Source organism: Rattus norvegicus, chromosome 2, assembly GCF_021556685.1.
Source record: "Rattus norvegicus strain SHRSP/BbbUtx chromosome 2, alternate assembly SHRSP_T2T, whole genome shotgun sequence".
Classification (NCBI taxonomy): Eukaryota; Metazoa; Chordata; class Mammalia; order Rodentia; family Muridae; genus Rattus; species Rattus norvegicus.
The window spans coordinates 55,067,751-55,086,333 of record NC_141535.1 but is presented as its reverse complement, the minus strand read 5'-3'; the positions used below and the strand labels follow the sequence as shown (position 1 = coordinate 55,086,333).

General features: G+C 40.6%; 1 protein-coding gene across 1 annotated transcript in view; it reads right to left on the bottom strand.

Moving 5' to 3' along the window:
* Nucleotides 1–2,874: 2,874 nt before the first annotated feature.
* Nucleotides 2,875–18,583, bottom strand: part of Oxct1 (3-oxoacid CoA transferase 1) — a 134,748-nt gene continuing 119,039 nt past the window's right edge. Inside the window, 1 exon segment of the mRNA NM_001127580.1 lies at nucleotides 2,875–4,562. Coding sequence (NP_001121052.1) covers nucleotides 4,521–4,562 — 42 coding nt within the window. The 3' untranslated portion in view covers nucleotides 2,875–4,520.

Sequence of the window (18,583 nt, the reverse complement as noted above, 5' to 3'; positions counted from 1 at the left end):
AATGGTGCTAACCTGTTTGTCCTTATTGCTGCCATCATATGATTTTGTTTACTCTTGGTTACCTATACAAAGCCTTTCAAATGAACCAATCTGTGTGGTTAGGCATCTTCCACAGAAACACTTTCCGGATGGTAATGCTATCCATTTTGCTTTAAGAACTATCCATTTTATCATGAACTAGGTTCTGCACAAAAGTGATCTGAACAGAAGGAACACAATTAGAATATTTGTCCCATTGGGTTTAAAGGGTGTTGACTTTATTTTATGGCATATCCAGAGAGCAACAACAAATCTAGTTCTGTTCAGGGAATTTAATTCACATCTCATTAACTAACTTGGCAAAATCCAACATTAGCTCAGAAAGCCTCATTTGATTAAAGAACTAGTGAACATTATTTCTCACAGACTAATCAAGTTAATTTTAATGTCTCCCTGGCAAGTTACTGTGAAAATCAAATAAGCTAGTTCAAATATTCTGGGTGATTTGTAAATTATAAAGTGTTTAAACAAATATAGGTACTTCAGAACTATTTATTCCATTGTGACAATCTCCAGGTTCCATTGTTTTATTCCCCTACATATTCTTAAGAGATCTTACATCACTATATAATTATGGGGACCTTCTAAGCCTGACTCAGTATTAACTGCGTTTTCAACTGGTAGGTTAATTCAATAAATATATTCAGAAAGCTATCACAGGCCAGTGATGGCCAGCCATGGAACTGTTAAATATTGAGAACACAGCACTGCACACACACACACACACACACACACACACACACACACACACACACACGGGTGCAGAGATTGAGTTTGACAGATCCGCCTGAGGACCAGCATAACTATTTAACTCTTGCCTAAACTGGATGTTGTCTCTAGGTTGGCAGCTAGAGACAATATCTAGAGAGGGCAAAAGGCATTCTGCTTCCAGAAAAACAAAGTGGGATGCTACTTCCTCTTCCTAAATCAAAACCGAGCTCCAAGGGAAACAAGGGTTATCCATGAACTTCTGGAGTCCTTCCCTCCTGAACTGATTAAAGAGCAACAAATGGGATGCACCACGGCAAAGCAGTGAGCCACACATGCAGGGGCTGGGCTGCACTGGCACCAGGATCCCAGTTTGTCAGATGAGATACTCACATTACTAAGCCATTCTACAGAAGAGGCAGGAAACAGGTACCCAAGGTACTTTGCAAGAGGGCACTCCATTTACAGACCATAGTGACCATGATCTAGCTCATTTAGCCTCCACAATGAAACATGGGAAGGAAGGAGTCATCTGTCCAGTTAGTTGTCTAGAGAGGTCAGAGATGCTGGGTGATTCACAAACTATCGCCAGAAGATTCCATAGATAGACACGTCTAACTTTTTCAATGGAAGGGATGTCAAGTATGTCACATAAATACACCTGCAAATAAATTCATTGTTAGTATTTGTGCTTAACCTGATATGTGATATGTGATACTAATACGGCCTCCAACAGGCAAGCTGACACTAACATGAAATGGCAATTTTGAAAGATGTATAAGACTTTATGAGGTTGAATTTTATCTTACGGAACCACTGGGGAAAACATTGCAATCCCCTCATTTTAAACATAGATGATCCAAAACTAAGCTTAAGAAATGAGAGATCATAGTCTATTTAAAAAAAAAAAAGATGTTAAGCCCAAAGAAACCTACCCACCGATTAAGCTTCTGCTTAATTCCATATAGCATGTCTTTACAGAGTAGAACTGTAAGAGGAAAATCTTTCTTCAATCTCATTGCCCACCGGTATCACCCATACCACATGCTTACATGTGTTCTCTGGACTCAGTGTACAGGCTGTTTTTCTCATATTATAAAAATCTGTACGAGGACAGACCCCACACAAAACTCAAGGACTCTATTAATAAATACTATGGTAGTGGATGACAAATGGGAAGACTTGGGAGTGGTCTATAAATAAGATGGAGGGAAACTGGCTTAGGTAGAACCGGAACCTGGGGCCCAAATACAATCAGAATATTTCCTCTACACATCGTGCTCCATTAACACATGTTTCTTGTGTGCCAGCATCTTCCTTTGCAACTCCCGGACAGTTGTCTGTGTGCATGTGTGTTTAGCAGAGGACTGGTACCAATACTAAATCACATTCTTCCAGCTTCATGGACAGAAGAGGAAGAAAACTCTTCTATCTCTATGCTTGAACATGGGAGAAATAACCCAATTGGTATATCCTATATATCATGTGACAACTCCTTAAGTGAACAGAGGGGATGTAGTAAAGAATGACATAGCTTAGAAACCTGGCCCCCGTCCCTGGATTTTGGCCTGGAAGAGAGTGTTAGTAGAGAGGAAACAGACACTGGACAGACTACAAGAAGACATTTTAAACTGCAATAAAACTCAACATACTACCGGAATATTAATTTTAAAAAAGTATATCGTGAAGAAAAATGTCAATATAAAAATTAACATATGATGGCTTGATATTCAATTTTCACAGGTATGATTTTCAGTGATGGGGAGAAAGGTACAGCAAAATTCAATTAGGAAATGTTTCTTTTGCTCTCTAAAAAAGGCAAGATAAAAAGAAAAGTCAATGCCAGACATGATGGTGAATGCCTTTAATGCCATTACTCAGGAAGCAGAGGCATGTGGATCTCTTGTGAGTCTGAGGTCCGCTTGTCATGGGAATGAGTCCCATGTCAGCCAGGACTACACAGAGAGACCCTGTTTCCACACTCCCTTCCTCCACCCCCAAAAAGAAAGTAACAGCTTGATTAGAAGTAAGAGTATGCTGACCTAATGACCAATGGTTGTTAGACTCAACCTTTGAGGTGTTTCCCACGTACCATTCCCAAGCGAGAAATGAAGACAAACACATTCATCTCTATCAATCTGCAATTTTTATTGTATCACTTAACACATTTTTTTTTAAAATGTCATGACACTCTTTGAATCTTAAGTTGTCTATTCAGGTTTTGAGGTTTAAAATGTTCTAAGAACCTCCTTGTCTTAAAGTAACAGACTGGAATGATAAGCAAGTGCATGTGAAGACATATCCATACCAACAATAGGAACGTTTTTCAACTGTGCACTCTAACATAGACATATGTACTCTCATGGGCCTTGGACCTTCTAAGATGGGTTCTTCTTACCAACACTGGCAGAGGATGCTTTCAACCCTGTGGCCATCCAGAAAAAGCAGTCCTACATAGAGTGTACTATGGAGGAAGAGCTTATCTTCCTTTCACATCATGTATAGGTCAACTGTGGCTATACTTGAAGAGTGAGTTCCAGTGACAACCATCACCTAAGACGTGCATAAATTCCTATAATTAGTGCCAGAAGGACAATATGTTTCACTGTATAGACACCAGCTGTCCAGTCTAGCTTCAGGACACCTAGGCTTTCAGACATCTGATACAAAGGGTGCTTCTGGAGTGATGGCCCCTGGCAACTGTCTATATTGTGGCCACTTCTGAGGAAGCATCGCTGATAAACACAAGCTACTGTGTTTACTCTGTCACACAAAGCCTGCTAACTGACTACTCCGATCTGAGCCTTTCCCATCATTCCCAGCACAGATAAGGCTAAAGTAATAGCACTTTGTTAAGAGAACTAGCCTATGCAGAATACCCATTGTAGTGTAGAAAAAGTGTTTACAATCTTTGCTGAGCAGAATGGAGATCCTAAAAGGGGGATCTCTTGGAATATCATCTTTTTAAGTACTACTGTCATTCAAGATTGAAGACCCATGATGAATTGCCCATGGTTCTTTTTTGCTCAAGAGATGTTGTATTAAGTAAACACTGGAGCTCAATGCAGAAACAGAGTCTTCAGAATACAAAGATATAGCACACCCTTTTATAATAGGAGAACTAGGTAAGTATGTCAGTAGGTTTCCCATCCTCTTCCCATCCTTAGCTTCAGCTGTTTTCACACATAGGTAGATGGTTGGTTGTCTTTAAAGGCAATATTTGGTGGGATGCCAGCACTGGTAGAGCCTATGCCCTGTTCTTTCTTCTGATTACTTTTCTCAGGGATGCTCCTGTTTGCCGTCTCAGGTATCTATAAGAAGTGTGTGGGGAAGGTGAATGTTCTAAGGAGGCAAGCATAACCAGCATTTCTCAAAAACAGAGGAAGATAAAAATACATAGTCATCAAAAAAAGTATTCTACCTAATCACAAATGCACATGAAAATTTTCCTTCACGGCTGCTAAGTCATGTTTAATATATACAGCAAAAAAGATGAACATTTATCCACTGTGAGCACCAATGACAAAGACAACCTTCTTAGCACTCATGAAGCAAGACCACAATGAAACGTTTTCCTTTTGTTTTTCATGGAACTGATACATCACACTGGAGAGAGCAAAGTCTATGGCTGCACAAATCCAGAAATACTAGAAGAAAACTAGTCGAAACGTCTTGTTAAATGTGTAACTGTTGATTACTGACATCCTTTCAATTAAATCCTATTTGTTGAAAATGAAATCTTAGCAGCCTGGGGCAAATGTCCAATTGACACTTCAAGTTGAGATCTGCTGCATTGGCATGAGGTTTGGTGAAACCTGGTGAAAGAAAGAAGAGCAAAAATAATTAAAGTTTAGCACAGAATGTTCAAATACTGCTTCAATTTATTTTTAATAACTTCATTTTAAATTAAAATTGAAAACTAAAGGAAATACTAAATTTCAAAAGTAATCCACAGATACAGCATAAAGAAACCCTATCTTATATAACTTAATTGTTCATCAGGAAAGAAATAAGTAAATAACCAATTTAACTTAATATAGACTGCAAAAGACACTTCAGAGATCATGGAATTGAAGCAGTAGAAAATTACTCCCCGCTCCCCAGTTTACCTTCAAGTACAGGATGACTAATGCAAGTATAGACAAAATTAAATGTATCAATGCAAGTTAAGCCAGTCAACATTCCTTTATGATTAGGAGAGGAACTCATGAAACTGCACATCTAGCTGAAAAGAGCTACTGGCAGTTGATGGCTGCTAGGGAAAGAGTAGTCATTTCTCTTTGGGAGTTTGGCTCTCAGTGAGTAGCCAGGGTCTGGTGAGTGACTTCCTCCCATGTAGTAGCAGGGCAGCAGTAATTTGAATCAGTAGGTTATACAAGAGGGGGTGGGGAGAGGAACAGGGGTGGTGATCAGGTATGGGGAGGATGAGGTGAGGGCTAGGAAAGAGAACAGAAGTTGGTTGGGGGTGGGGGCATCTCTAGGATTGGACACCTGGGAGGGGGGGAGGCTCTCTGGAGTCTATGGGGGTGACCCTAGCTAAGACTCCTAGCAGTGGAGGCCATACATATGGAGATAGAAGTGGTCACTCCCTGTAGCTAGGTGGGTCTCTCGGGGATAAAGACGGAGCAGATTGAGGGGACAGCCAACCACTGACTGGCCTAATTTGAGACCCATCCCATGGGAGAGAGCCAACCCCTGACACTATTAATATTTTGCTATGCCTATAGAATTGTCCTCTGAGAGGTCCATCCAGCAGTTGACAGAAGAAGATGTGGGGACCCACAGACAAACACTAGGTGGAGCTAGGGGAGTCTTGTGAAAGAGAGGAGGTTAGAACTGAGTAGTCAGAAGGGTCAAGGACATCACAAGAAGACCTACAGAGTCAAGCAACCTGGGCCATGAAGGCTCAAAGAGACTGAACCACCAACCAAAGAGCATGCATGGGCTGGACATAGGCGCACACACACACACACACACACACACACACACACACACACACACACACATCTATATCTCAGAGGTAAAGTAGGGTCTCTATGTAGTTTTCCTACCAAGTGGAGGGGGGAGATACTCTGATCCTGTTGCTTCTCTTTGTATCCCCTTCTCCTAGTTGGGCTGCTTTGTCTGGCTTCAGTGGGACAGAATACGTTTAGATAGGTTGGTACTTATAAGGGGTTTCCCCATCTCTGAGAAGGGGAGGGGGGCTATAATCAGGATGTGAAGTGAATAGATAAGTCAGTAAATCAATCAATTAATGAAAGAAAGAAAAGGTTATGATCATAACAGGGAGACTTGTTAGGGAAGTCTGGGCCAAGGGGAGAGGAGATAAAAGTGGATATGATGAAGATACATTGGTAACATGTATAAAGTTGTTGAAGAATAAAGAAAAAGTATTCTTTAAAAGGAATCAGAATTCGTATCAGCTTGTCAAAGCTTTAGTATATGGGTATACATCATTGGGTTCATTGAAAAGAAATTACTTGATCAATCTAGGAAGAGCCGTCTTCCAAAGTATAAGCACAAGGGGGGAAAAGTAAACAGGGTTTCTTAGTTGTGAAAATATTGGGTCACAGTTGCACAAAAATAAGCCATACAGGACTGACTATCTAACTTACAGACTTCTGTATGTAAACTACACACACACATACACACACACACATACACACACACATACACACACACACACACAAGTCTTCTATAGAAAAATGGGGGTAATGCCTAGAATATATAAGGATGATCTATAAGACAACAAAGAACAATAAGTTGACTACAAAGTAGAACAGATAATTCTTCAAAGAAAATCCTCTGATAGCCAATATACAAATGATTCTGCAAGCCAATTGTATGAGAAATGCAAATGAAGGTCCTGAAAACTGGCAATAAGAATACAAAGTGGGGGGCTGGAGAGATGGCTCAGCATTTAAGAGCACTGACTGTTCTTCCAGAGGTCCTGAGTTCAAATCCCAGCAACCACATGGTGGCTCACAATATCTGTAATGGGATCTGATGCCCTCTTCTGGTGTGTCTGAAGACAGCAACAATGTATACACACACACACACACACACACACACACACACACACACACACACATCTTCAAAATAAAGTGGTTCAATCATTGTGGAAAACTGTGGAAGTGCCTCACAAACTAAAGTTAACATATGACCCACAGTCTTACTTCTGGGGACATGTCCAGAACATTTCAGATCTCAAAGAAATACTGTGTACCAGTGTCTATAACACCAATATTCACAGTAAGGAGGAGGTGAAGGAGACCCAAATGCCCAGGCACAGATAAACACTATGATGCCCTAAAGGAACTGAAGATGGTAAGGTGAAATGGAAGGCCGTCTCATGCCCATGGCCTGGAAGAACAATTATGGTGAAAATGTACACACTATCAATGTGATCTACAAGTGCAATGCAATTCTTTTTTTAAAAAAATGTGTATGTGTGTTTTGCACATGCACCATGTGTATGCCTTATGCCCATGGTGGTCAAAAGAGGGTAATGGAGGGAACTGGAGTTAAGGCAGATGTGAGGCACCATTTATGTGGGTGCTAAGACTGAAGTCAGGTCATTTTCAAGAGTGGCAAGCATTCTTAAGCTCTGAGCCATTCCTTTAGCTCCCATGTTCTTATTCAAAACACCAGTCACTTTCTTCACAGAATCAGAAAAAACATTATAATTTAAATGGAAAGACGAAAACCCTTGAATAGTCAAGGCTGTTTTGAGTCACAGGGGCATAGTAGGAAAACATTACACTATTGGAATTCAAAATATACTGCAAATCTGAAATAAAATTTTAAATAGACTGCTACTGAAAGAGTGTGATGCTCTTATGAAAACAGACATAGGCTTGTGGAAAAGAACAAGGGCTCTAAAATTAAATCCAGTCATCGAAAGTGACACAGTTTTGACAAAGCTACCAACAATGTTGAAAGCTTTGAAACATAAAGGAAGGCCAGGCTTCTCCTCTGTATTTGCCCAAGTAAAACCTGGACATCCATGTGCAAAAACAAAACAGGCACCACCTCCCCTGACTCCTGCACCCCTGTCTTCTGCTCACCAATTACAAACTACGTTCAACTTGGATTAAAGACATAAATACAAGACTCTCAAACTTTGAAACTACCAGAAGAAAGTAAGCAAACGCTGCAGGACTTTAGAATTGACAAGGAATTTCTTTCTTTTTAAAGAAAGGATGCCAAGCTGGCTGTGGGAGTGGTGCAAGCCTTTAATCCCCGCACCAAATCCTGAGGTAGGCAGACCTCTGAGTGTGAGGTCAGCCTAGTCCACAGAGTGAACTCCAGGACAGCCAGAGCTGCTACATGGAGAAATCTTGTCAGGAAGGAAGGAAGGAAGGAAGGAAGGAAGGAAGGAAGGAAGGAAGGCAGGCAGGAGGGATGACAGCCAGCAAGCCACCAAAAGCACAGGAGAAAAAAGTAAAGTAAACAACTGAGGTTGTATCGACTAAATTGCAGATGGAACAAGCCAGTCAGGAACAAAGGACAATGGGCAGAGGGACAGGCACATGCAGGATGTTCATACAGAGCACAAACAATAAATGCATATGGGACAAAAGAGTTACTATGCAGGATGTGTCTATGGAAGTCAAACAACTCAAGGTAAAAACATCCCTCAAATAATCCAATCAAAAGCGGGCAACATGGCTGGGTGCGGCACCCTTCTTTAATGCTAGCACTCAGGAGGCAGAGACAGGTGGATCGCTGAGTTCAAGGCCAGCCTGGTCTACAGAACAAGTTTCAGGACAGCCAGAGCTACACAGGAAAACCCTGTCTCAAAATGAACAAACAAGAAGTAGACAATATAGCTAAGTAAGACGTGGGAGGAAGACATACAAACAGCCAAAGGATTTATGCAAATTCACAACATCCTTAATCATTAAAGAAGTGAAAATCAAAGCCACAATGAGGTCCCAGCCCAATCCAGTTAAATTAGCTTTCACCAGAGAGACAAAGACCACTGCTCTTAGTCTTTCTGCTGAGACCAAGTGTAAAAGCACAAAGGAACAAGTGTTGGTAAGGATATAACAAGGGACACTTGGTAGGAACAGAATGGGAAAGCCATTGTGAACCTCGGTGTAAGATTTCCTCAAAAATTAGAAATAGAATCACCATATGATCCAGCAATCTCACTACAAAGGAGATAAGATTACTCCAACAATACAAACACATTCCCCATTCCTAAGAACCAAGAAATAGAAGTAACCTGAGGGCCTACCACGTAATGATTGGTTATAGAAAACGGTGTTCATGCAAAATGGAATACTATCTACTATTTTTAAAAAAAAATGAGCCCACACCCGCGGATCCCGGCCCGCAGCAGCTCTCTGCTCCCAGACCCCGTGGGAAAGAGACATCACCACCTGGTCAGGTGGGCACTCCTGAGGCTGCAGAGCGGAAGAGACCACCAACACTGCCCACCCCTGCCCACATCCCTGGCCCAAGAGGAAACTGTATAAGGCCTCTGGGCTCCCATGGGGGAGGGCCCAGGGGAGGCAGGACCTCTGCCTGAGACACTGCCGGAACCTGAAGGAAACAGACCGGATAAACAGTTCTCTGCACCCAAATCCCGTGGGAGGGAGAGCTAAACCTTCAGAGAGGCAGACAAGCCTGGGAAAACAGAAGAGACTGCTCTCTGCACACACATCTCGGACGCCAAAGGAAAACACCAAAGGCCATCTGGAACCCTGGTGCACTGAAGCTCCCGGAAGGGGTGGCACAGGTCTTCCTGGTTGCTGCCGCTGCAGAGAGCCCGTGGGCAGCACCCCACGAGCGAACTTGAGCCTCAGGACCACAGGTAAGACCAACTTTTCTGCTGCAAGAAAGCTGCCTGGTGAACTCAAGACACAGGCCCACAGGAACAGCTGAAGACCTGTAGAGAGGAAAAACTACACGCCTGAAAGCAGAACACTCTGTCCCCATAACTGACTGAAAGAGAGGAAAACAGGTCTACAGCACTCCTGACACACAGGCTTATAGGACAGTCTAGCCACTGTCAGAAATAGCAGAACAAAGTAACACTAGAGATAATCTGATGGCGAGAGGCAAGCGCAGGAACCCAAGCAACAGAAATCAAGACTACATGGCATCATTGGAGTCCAATTCTCCCACCAAAACAAACATGGAATATCCAAACACACCAGAAAAGCAAGATCTAGTTTCAAAATCATATTTGATCATGATGCTGGAGGACTTCAAGAAAGACGTGAAGAACTCCCTTAGGGAAACACAGGAAAACATTAATAAACAAGTAGAAGCCTACAGAGAGGAATCGCAAAAGTCCCTGAAAGAATTCAAGGAAAACACAATCAAACAGTTGAAGGAATTAAAAATGGAAATAGAAGCAATCAAGAAAGAACACATGGAAACAACCCTGGATATAGAAAACCAAAAGAAGAGACAAGGAGCTGTAGATACAAGCTTCACCAACAGAATACAAGAGATGGAAGAGAGAATCTCAGGAGCAGAAGATTCCATAGAAATCATTGACTCAACTGTCAAAGATAATGTAAAGCGGAAAAAGCTACTGGTCCAAAACATACAGGAAATCCAGGACTCAATGAGAAGATCAAACCTAAGGATGATAGGTATAGAAGAGAGTGAAGACTCCCAGCTCAAAGGACCAGTAAATATCTTCAACAAAATCATAGAAGAAAACTTCCCGAACCTAAAAAAAGAGATACCCATAGGCATACAAGAAGCCTACAGAACTCCAAATAGATTGGACCAGAAAAGAAACACATCCCGTCGTCACATAATAGTCAAAACACCAAACGCACAAAATAAAGAAAGAATATTAAAAGCAGTAAGGGAAAAAGGTCAAGTAACATATAAAGGCAGACCTATCAGAATCACACCAGACTTCTCGCCAAAAACTATGAAGGCCAGAAGATCCTGGACTGATGTCATACAGACCCTAAGAGAACACAAATGCCAGCCCAGGTTACTGTATCCTGCAAAACTCTCAATTAACATTGATGGAGAGACCAAGATATTCCATGACAAAACCAAATTTACACAATATGTTTCTACAAATCCAGCACTACAAACGATAATAAATGGTAAAGCCCAACATAAGGAGGCAAGCTATACCCTAGAAGAAGCAAGAAACTAATCGTCTTGGCAACAAAACAAAGAGAATGAAAGCACACAAACATAACCTCACATCCAAATATGAATATAACGGGAAGCAATAATCACTATTCCTTAATATCTCTTAATATCAATGGCCTCAACTCCCCAATAAAAAGACATAGATTAACAAACTGGATACGCAACGAGGACCCTGCATTCTGCTGCCTACAGGAAACACTCCTCAGAGTGAAAGGCTGGAAAACAACTTTCCAAGCAAATGGTCAGAAGAAGCAAGCTGGAGTAGCCATTCTAATATCAAATAAAATCAATTTTCAATTAAAAGTCATCAAAAAAGATAAGGAAGGACACTTCATATTCATCAAAGGAAAAATCAATCAAGATGAACTCTCAATCCTAAATATCTATGCCCCAAATACAAGGGCACCTACATATGTAAAAGAAACCTTACTAAAGCTCAAAACACACATTGCACCTCACACAATAATAGTGGGAGATTTCAACACCCCACTCTCATCAATGGACAGATCATGGAAACAGAAATTAAACAGTGATGTTGACAGACTAAGAGAAGTCATGAGCCAAATGGACTTAACGGATATTTATAGAACATTCTATCCTAAAGCAAAAGGATATACCTTCTTCTCAGCTCCTCATGGTACTTTCTCCAAAATTGACCATATAATTGGTCAAAAAACGGGCCTCAACAGGTACAGAAAGATAGAAATAATCCCATGCGTGCTATCGGACCACCACGGCCTAAAACTGGTCTTCAATAACAATAAGGGAAGAATGCCCACATATACGTGGAAATTGAACAATGCTCTACTCAATGATAACCTGGTCAAGGAAGAAATAAAGAAAGAAATTAAAAACTTTTTAGAATTTAATGAAAATGAAGATATAACATACTCAAACTTATGGGACACAATGAAAGCTGTGCTAAGAGGAAAACTCATAGCGCTGAGTGCCTGCAGAAAGAAACAGGAAAGAGCATATGTCAGCAGCTTAACAGCACGCCTAAAAGCTCTAGAACAAAAAGAAGCAAATACACCCAGGAGGAGTAGAAGGCAGGAAATAATCAAACTCAGAGCTGAAATCAACCAAGTAGAAACAAAAAGGACCATAGAAAGAATCAACAGAACCAAAAGTTGGTTCTTTGAGAAAATCAACAAGATAGATAAACCCTTAGCCAGACTAACGAGAGGACACAGAGAGTGCGTCCAAATTAACAAAATCAGAAATGAAAAGGGAGACATAACTACAGATTCGGAGGAAATTCAAAAAATCATCAGATCTTACTATAAAAACCTATATTCAACAAAACTTGAAAATCTTCAGGAAATGGACAATTTCCTAGACAGATACCAGGTACCGAAGTTAAATCAGGAACAGATAAACCAGTTAAACAACCCCATAACTCCTAAGGAAATAGAAGCAGTCATTAAAGGTCTCCCAACCAAAAAGAGCCCAGGTCCAGACGGGTTTAGTGCAGAATTCTATCAGACCTTCAGAGAAGACCTCATACCAATATTATCCAAACTATTCCACAAAATTGAAACAGATGGAGCCCTACCGAATTCCTTCTACGAAGCCACAATTACTCTTATACCTAAACCACACAAAGACACAACAAAGAAAGAGAACTTCAGACCAATTTCCCTTATGAATGTCGACGCAAAAATACTCAATAAAATTCTGGCAAACCGAATCCAAGAGCACATCAAAACAATCATCCACCATAATCAAGTAGGCTTCATCCCAGGCATGCAGGGATGGTTTAATATACGGAAAACCATCAACGTGATCCATTATATAAACAAACTGAAAGAACAAAACCACATGATCATTTCATTAGATGCTGAGAAAGCATTTGACAAAATTCAACACCCCTTCATGATAAAAGTCCTGGAAAGAATAGGAATTCAAGGCCCATACCTAAACATAGTAAAAGCCATATACAGCAAACCAGTTGCTAACATTAAACTAAATGGAGAGAAACTAAATGGAAAGCAATCCCACTAAAATCAGGGACTAGACAAGGCTGCCCACTCTCTCCCTACTTATTCAATATAGTTCTTGAAGTTCTAGCCAGAGCAATCAGACAACAAAAGGAGGTCAAGGGGATACAGATCGGAAAAGAAGAGGTCAAAATATCACTATTTGCAGATGACATGATAGTATATTTAAGTGATCCCAAAAGTTCCACCAGAGAACTACTAAAGCTGATAAACAACTTCAGCAAAGTGGCTGGGTATAAAATTAACTCAAATAAATCAGTTGCCTTCCTCTATACAAAAGAGAAACAAGCCGAGAAAGAAATTAGGGAAACGACACCCTTCATAATAGACCCAAATAATATAAAGTACCTCGGTGTGACTTTAACCAAGCAAGTAAAAGATCTGTACAATAAGAACTTCAAGACACTGAGGAAAGAAATTGAAGAAGACCTCAGAAGATGGAAAGATCTCCCATGCTCATGGATTGGCAGGATTAATATAGTAAAAATGGCCATTTTACCAAAAGCAATCTACAGATTCAATGCAATCCCCATCAAAATACCAATCCAATTCTTCAAAGACTTAGACAGAACAATTTGCAAATTCATCTGGAATAACAAAAAACCCAGGATAGCTAAAGCTATCCTCAACAATAAAAGGACTTCAGGGGGAATCACAATCCCTGAACTCAAGCAGTATTACAGAGCAATAGTGATAAAAACTGCATGGTATTGGTACAGAGACAGACAGATAGACCAATGGAATAGAATTGAAGACCCAGAAATGAACCCACACACCTATGGTCACTTGATTTTTGACAAAGGAGCCAAAACCATCCAATGGAAAAAAGATAGCATTTTCAGCAAATGGTGCTGGTTCAACTGGAGGGCAACATGTAGAAGAATGCAGATCGATCCATCCTTATCACCCTGTACAAAGCTTAAGTCCAAGTGGATCAAGGACCTCCACATCAAACCAGACACACTCAAACTAATAGAAGAAAAACTAGGGAAGCATCTGGAACACATGGGCACTGGAAAAAATTTCCTGAACAAAACACCAATGGCTTATGCTCTAAGATCAAGAATCGACAAATGGGATCTCATAAAACTGCAAAGCTTCTGTAAGGCAAAGGACACTGTGGTTAGGACAAAACGGCAACCAACAGATTGGGAAAAGATCTTTACCAATCCTACAACAGATAGAGGCCTTATATCCAAAATATACAAAGAGCTCAAGAAGTTAGACCGCAGGGAAACAAATAACCCTATTAAAAAATGGGGTTCAGAGCTAAACAAAGAATTCACAGCTGAGGAATGCCGAATGACTGAGAAACACCTAAAGAAATGTTCAACATCTTTAGTCATAAGGGAAATGCAAATCAAAACAACCCTGAGATTTCACCTCACACCAGTGCGATTGGCTAAGATCAAAAACTCAGGTGACAGCAGATGCTGGCGAGGATGTGGAGAAAGAAGAACACTCCTCCATTGTTGGTGGGGTTGCAGACTGGTAAAACCATTCTGGAAATCAGTCTGGAGGTTCCTCAGAAAATTGGACATTGAACTGCCTGAGGATCCAGCTATACCTCTCTTGGGCATATACCCAAAAGATGCCCCAACATATAAAAGAGACACGTGCTCCACTATGTTCATCGCAGCCTTATTTATAATAGCCAGAAAATGGAAAGAACCCAGATGCCCTTCAACAGAGGAATGGATACAGAAAATGTGGTACATCTACACAATGGAATATTACTCAGCTATCAAAAACAACGAGTTTATGAAATTCGTAGGCAAATGGTTGGAACTGGAAAATATCATCCTGAGTGAGCTAACCCAATCACAGAAAGACATACATGGTATGCACTCATTGATAAGTGGCTATTAGCCCAAATGCTTGAATTACCCTAGATCCCTAGAACAAACGAAACTCAAGACGGATGATCAAAATGTGAATGCTTCACTCCTTCTTTAAATGAGGAAAAAGAATACCCTTGGCAGGGAAGAGAGAGGCAAAGATTAAAACAGAGACTGAAGGAACACCCATTCAGAGCCTGCCCCACATGTGGCCCATACATATACAGCCACCCAATTAGACAAGATGGATGAAGCAAAGAAGTGCAGACCCACAGGAGCCGGATGTAGATCGCTCCTGAGAGACACAGCCAGAATACAGCAAATACAGAGGCGAATGCCAGCAGCAAACCACTGAACTGAGAATAGGTCCCCTATTGAAGGAGTCAGAGAAAGAACTGGAAGAGCTTGAAGGGGCTCGAGACCCGATATGTACAACAATGCCAAGCAACCAGAGCTTCCAGAGACTAAGCCACTACCTAAAGACTATACATGGACTGACCCTGGACTCTGACCCCATAGGTAGCAATGAATATCCTAGTAAGAGCACCAGTGGAAGGGGAAGCCCTGGGTCCTGCTAAGACTGAACCCCCAGTGAACTAGTCTATGGGGGGAGGGCGGTAATGGGGGGAGGGTTGGGAGGGGAACACCCATAAGGAAGGGGAGGGGGGAGAGGGATGTTTGCCCGGAAACCGGGAAAGGGAATAACACTCGAAATGTATATAAGAAATACTCAAGTTAATAAAAAAAAAAATTCAAAAAAAAAAAAAAGACATAGATTAACAAACTGGATACGCAACGAGGACCCTGCATTCTGCTGCCTACAGGAAACACACCTCAGAGACAAAGACAGACATTACCTCAGAGTGAAAGGCTGGAAAACAACTTTCCAAGCAAATGGTCAGAAGAAGCAAGCTGGAGTAGCCATTCAAATATCAAATAAAATCAATTTTCAATTAAAAGTCATCAAAAAAGATAAGGAAGGACACTCCATATTCATCAAAGGAAAAATCCACCAAGATGAACGTTCAATCCTAAATATCTATGCCCCAAATACAAGGGCACCTACATATGTAAAAGAAACCTTACTAAAGCTCAAAACACACATTGCACCTCACACAATAATAGTGGGAGATTTCAACACCCCACTCTCATCAATGGACAGATCATGGAAACAGAAATTAAACAGTGATGTCGACAGACTAAGAGAAGTCATGAGCCAAATGGACTTAACGGATATTTATAGAACATTCTATCCTAAAGCAAAAGGATATACCTTCTTCTCAGCTCCTCATGGTACTTTCTCCAAAATTGACCATATAATTGGTCAAAAAACGGGCCTCAACAGGTACAGAAAGATAGAAATAATCCCATGCGTGCTATCGGACCACCACGGCCTAAAACTGGTCTTCAATAACAATAAGGGAAGAATGCCCACATATACGTGGAAATTGAACAATGCTCTACTCAATGATAACCTGGTCAAGGAAGAAATAAAGAAAGAAATTAAAAACTTTTTAGAATTTAATGAAAATGAAGATATAACATACTCAAACTTATGGGACACAATGAAAGCTGTGCTAAGAGGAAAACTCATAGCGCTGAGTGCCTGCAGAAAGAAACAGGAAAGAGCATATGTCAGCAGCTTAACAGCACGCCTAAAAGCTCTAGAACAAAAAGAAGCAAATACACCCAGGAGGAGTAGAAGGCAGGAAATAATCAAACTCAGAGCTGAAATCAACCAAGTAGAAACAAAAAGGACCATAGAAAGAATCAACAGAACCAAAAGCTGGTTCTTTGAGAAAATCAACAAGATAGATAAACCCTTAGCCAGACTAACGAGAGGACACAGAGAGTGCGTCCAAATTAACAAAATCAGAAATGAAAAGGGAGACATAACTACAGATTCGGAGGAAATTCAAAAAATCATCAGATCTTACTATAAAAACCTATATTCAACAATACTTGAAAATCTTCAGGAAATGGACAATTTCCTAGACAGATACCAGGTACCGAAGTTAAATCAGGAACAGATAAACCAGTTAAACAACCCCATAACTCCTAAGGAAATAGAAGCAGTCATTAAAGGTCTCCCAACCAAAAAGAGCCCAGGTCCAGACGGGTTTAGTGCAGAATTCTATCAGACCTTCAGAGAAGACCTCATACCAATATTATCCAAACTATTCCACAAAATTGAAACAGATGGAGCCCTACCGAATTCCTTCTACGAAGCCACAATTACTCTTATACCTAAACCACACAAAGACACAACAAAGAAAGAGAACTTCAGACCAATTTCCCTTATGAATGTCGACGCAAAAATACTCAATAAAATTCTGGCAAACCGAATCCAAGAGCACATCAAAACAATCATCCACCATAATCAAGTAGGCTTCATCCCAGGCATGCAGGGATGGTTTAATATACGGAAAACCATCAACGTGATCCATTATATAAACAAACTGAAAGAACAAAACCACATGATCATTTCATTAGATGCTGAGAAAGCATTTGACAAAATTCAACACCCCTTCATGATAAAAGTCCTGGAAAGAATAGGAATTCAAGGCCCATACCTAAACATAGTAAAAGCCATATACAGCAAACCAGTTGCTAACATTAAACTAAATGGAGAGAAACTAAATGGAAAGCAATCCCACTAAAATCAGGGACTAGACAAGGCTGCCCACTCTCTCCCTACTTATTCAATATAGTTCTTGAAGTTCTAGCCAGAGCAATCAGACAACAAAAGGAGGTCAAGGGGATACAGATCGGAAAAGAAGAGGTCAAAATATCACTATTTGCAGATGACATGATAGTATATTTAAGTGATCCCAAAAGTTCCACCAGAGAACTACTAAAGCTGATAAACAACTTCAGCAAAGTGGCTGGGTATAAAATTAACTCAAATAAATCAGTTGCCTTCCTCTATACAAAAGAGAAACAAGCCGAGAAAGAAATTAGGGAAACGACACCCTTCATAATAGACCCAAATAATATAAAGTACCTCGGTGTGACTTTAACCAAGCAAGTAAAAGATCTGTACAATAAGAACTTCAAGACTCTGAAGAAAGAAATTGAAGACCTCAGAAGATGGAAAGATCTCCCATGCTCATGGATTGGCAGGATTAATATAGTAAAAATGGCCATTTTACCAAAAGCAATCTACAGATTCAATGCAATCCCCATCAAAATACCAATCCAATTCTTCAAAGAGTTAGACAGAACAATTTGCAAATTCATCTGGAATAACAAAAAACCCAGGATAGCTAAAGCTATCCTCAACAATAAAAGGACTTCAGGGGGAATCACTATCCCTGAACTCAAGAAGTATTACAGAGCAATAGTGATAAAAACTGCATGGTATTGGTACAGAGACAGAGAGATAGACCAATGGAATAGAATTGAAGACCCAGAAATGAACCCACACACCTATGGTCACTTGATTTTTGACAAAGGAGCCAAAACCATCCAATGGAAAAAAGATAGCATTTTCAGCAAATGGTGCTGGTTCAACTGGAGGTCAACATGTAGAAGAATGTAGATCGATCCATGCTTATCGCCCTGTACAAAGCTTAAGTCCAAGTGGATCAAGGACCTCCACATCAAACCAGACACACTCAAACTAATAGAAGAAAAACTAGGGAAGCATCTGGAACACATGGGCACTGGAAAAAATTTCCTAAACAAAACACCAATGGCTTACGCTCTAAGATCAAGAATCGACAAATGGGATCTCATAAAACTGCAAAGCTTCTGTAAGGCAAAGGACACTGTGGTTAGGACAAAACGGCAACCAACAGATTGGGAAAAGATCTTTACCAATCCTACAACAGATAGAGGCCTTATATCCAAAATATACAA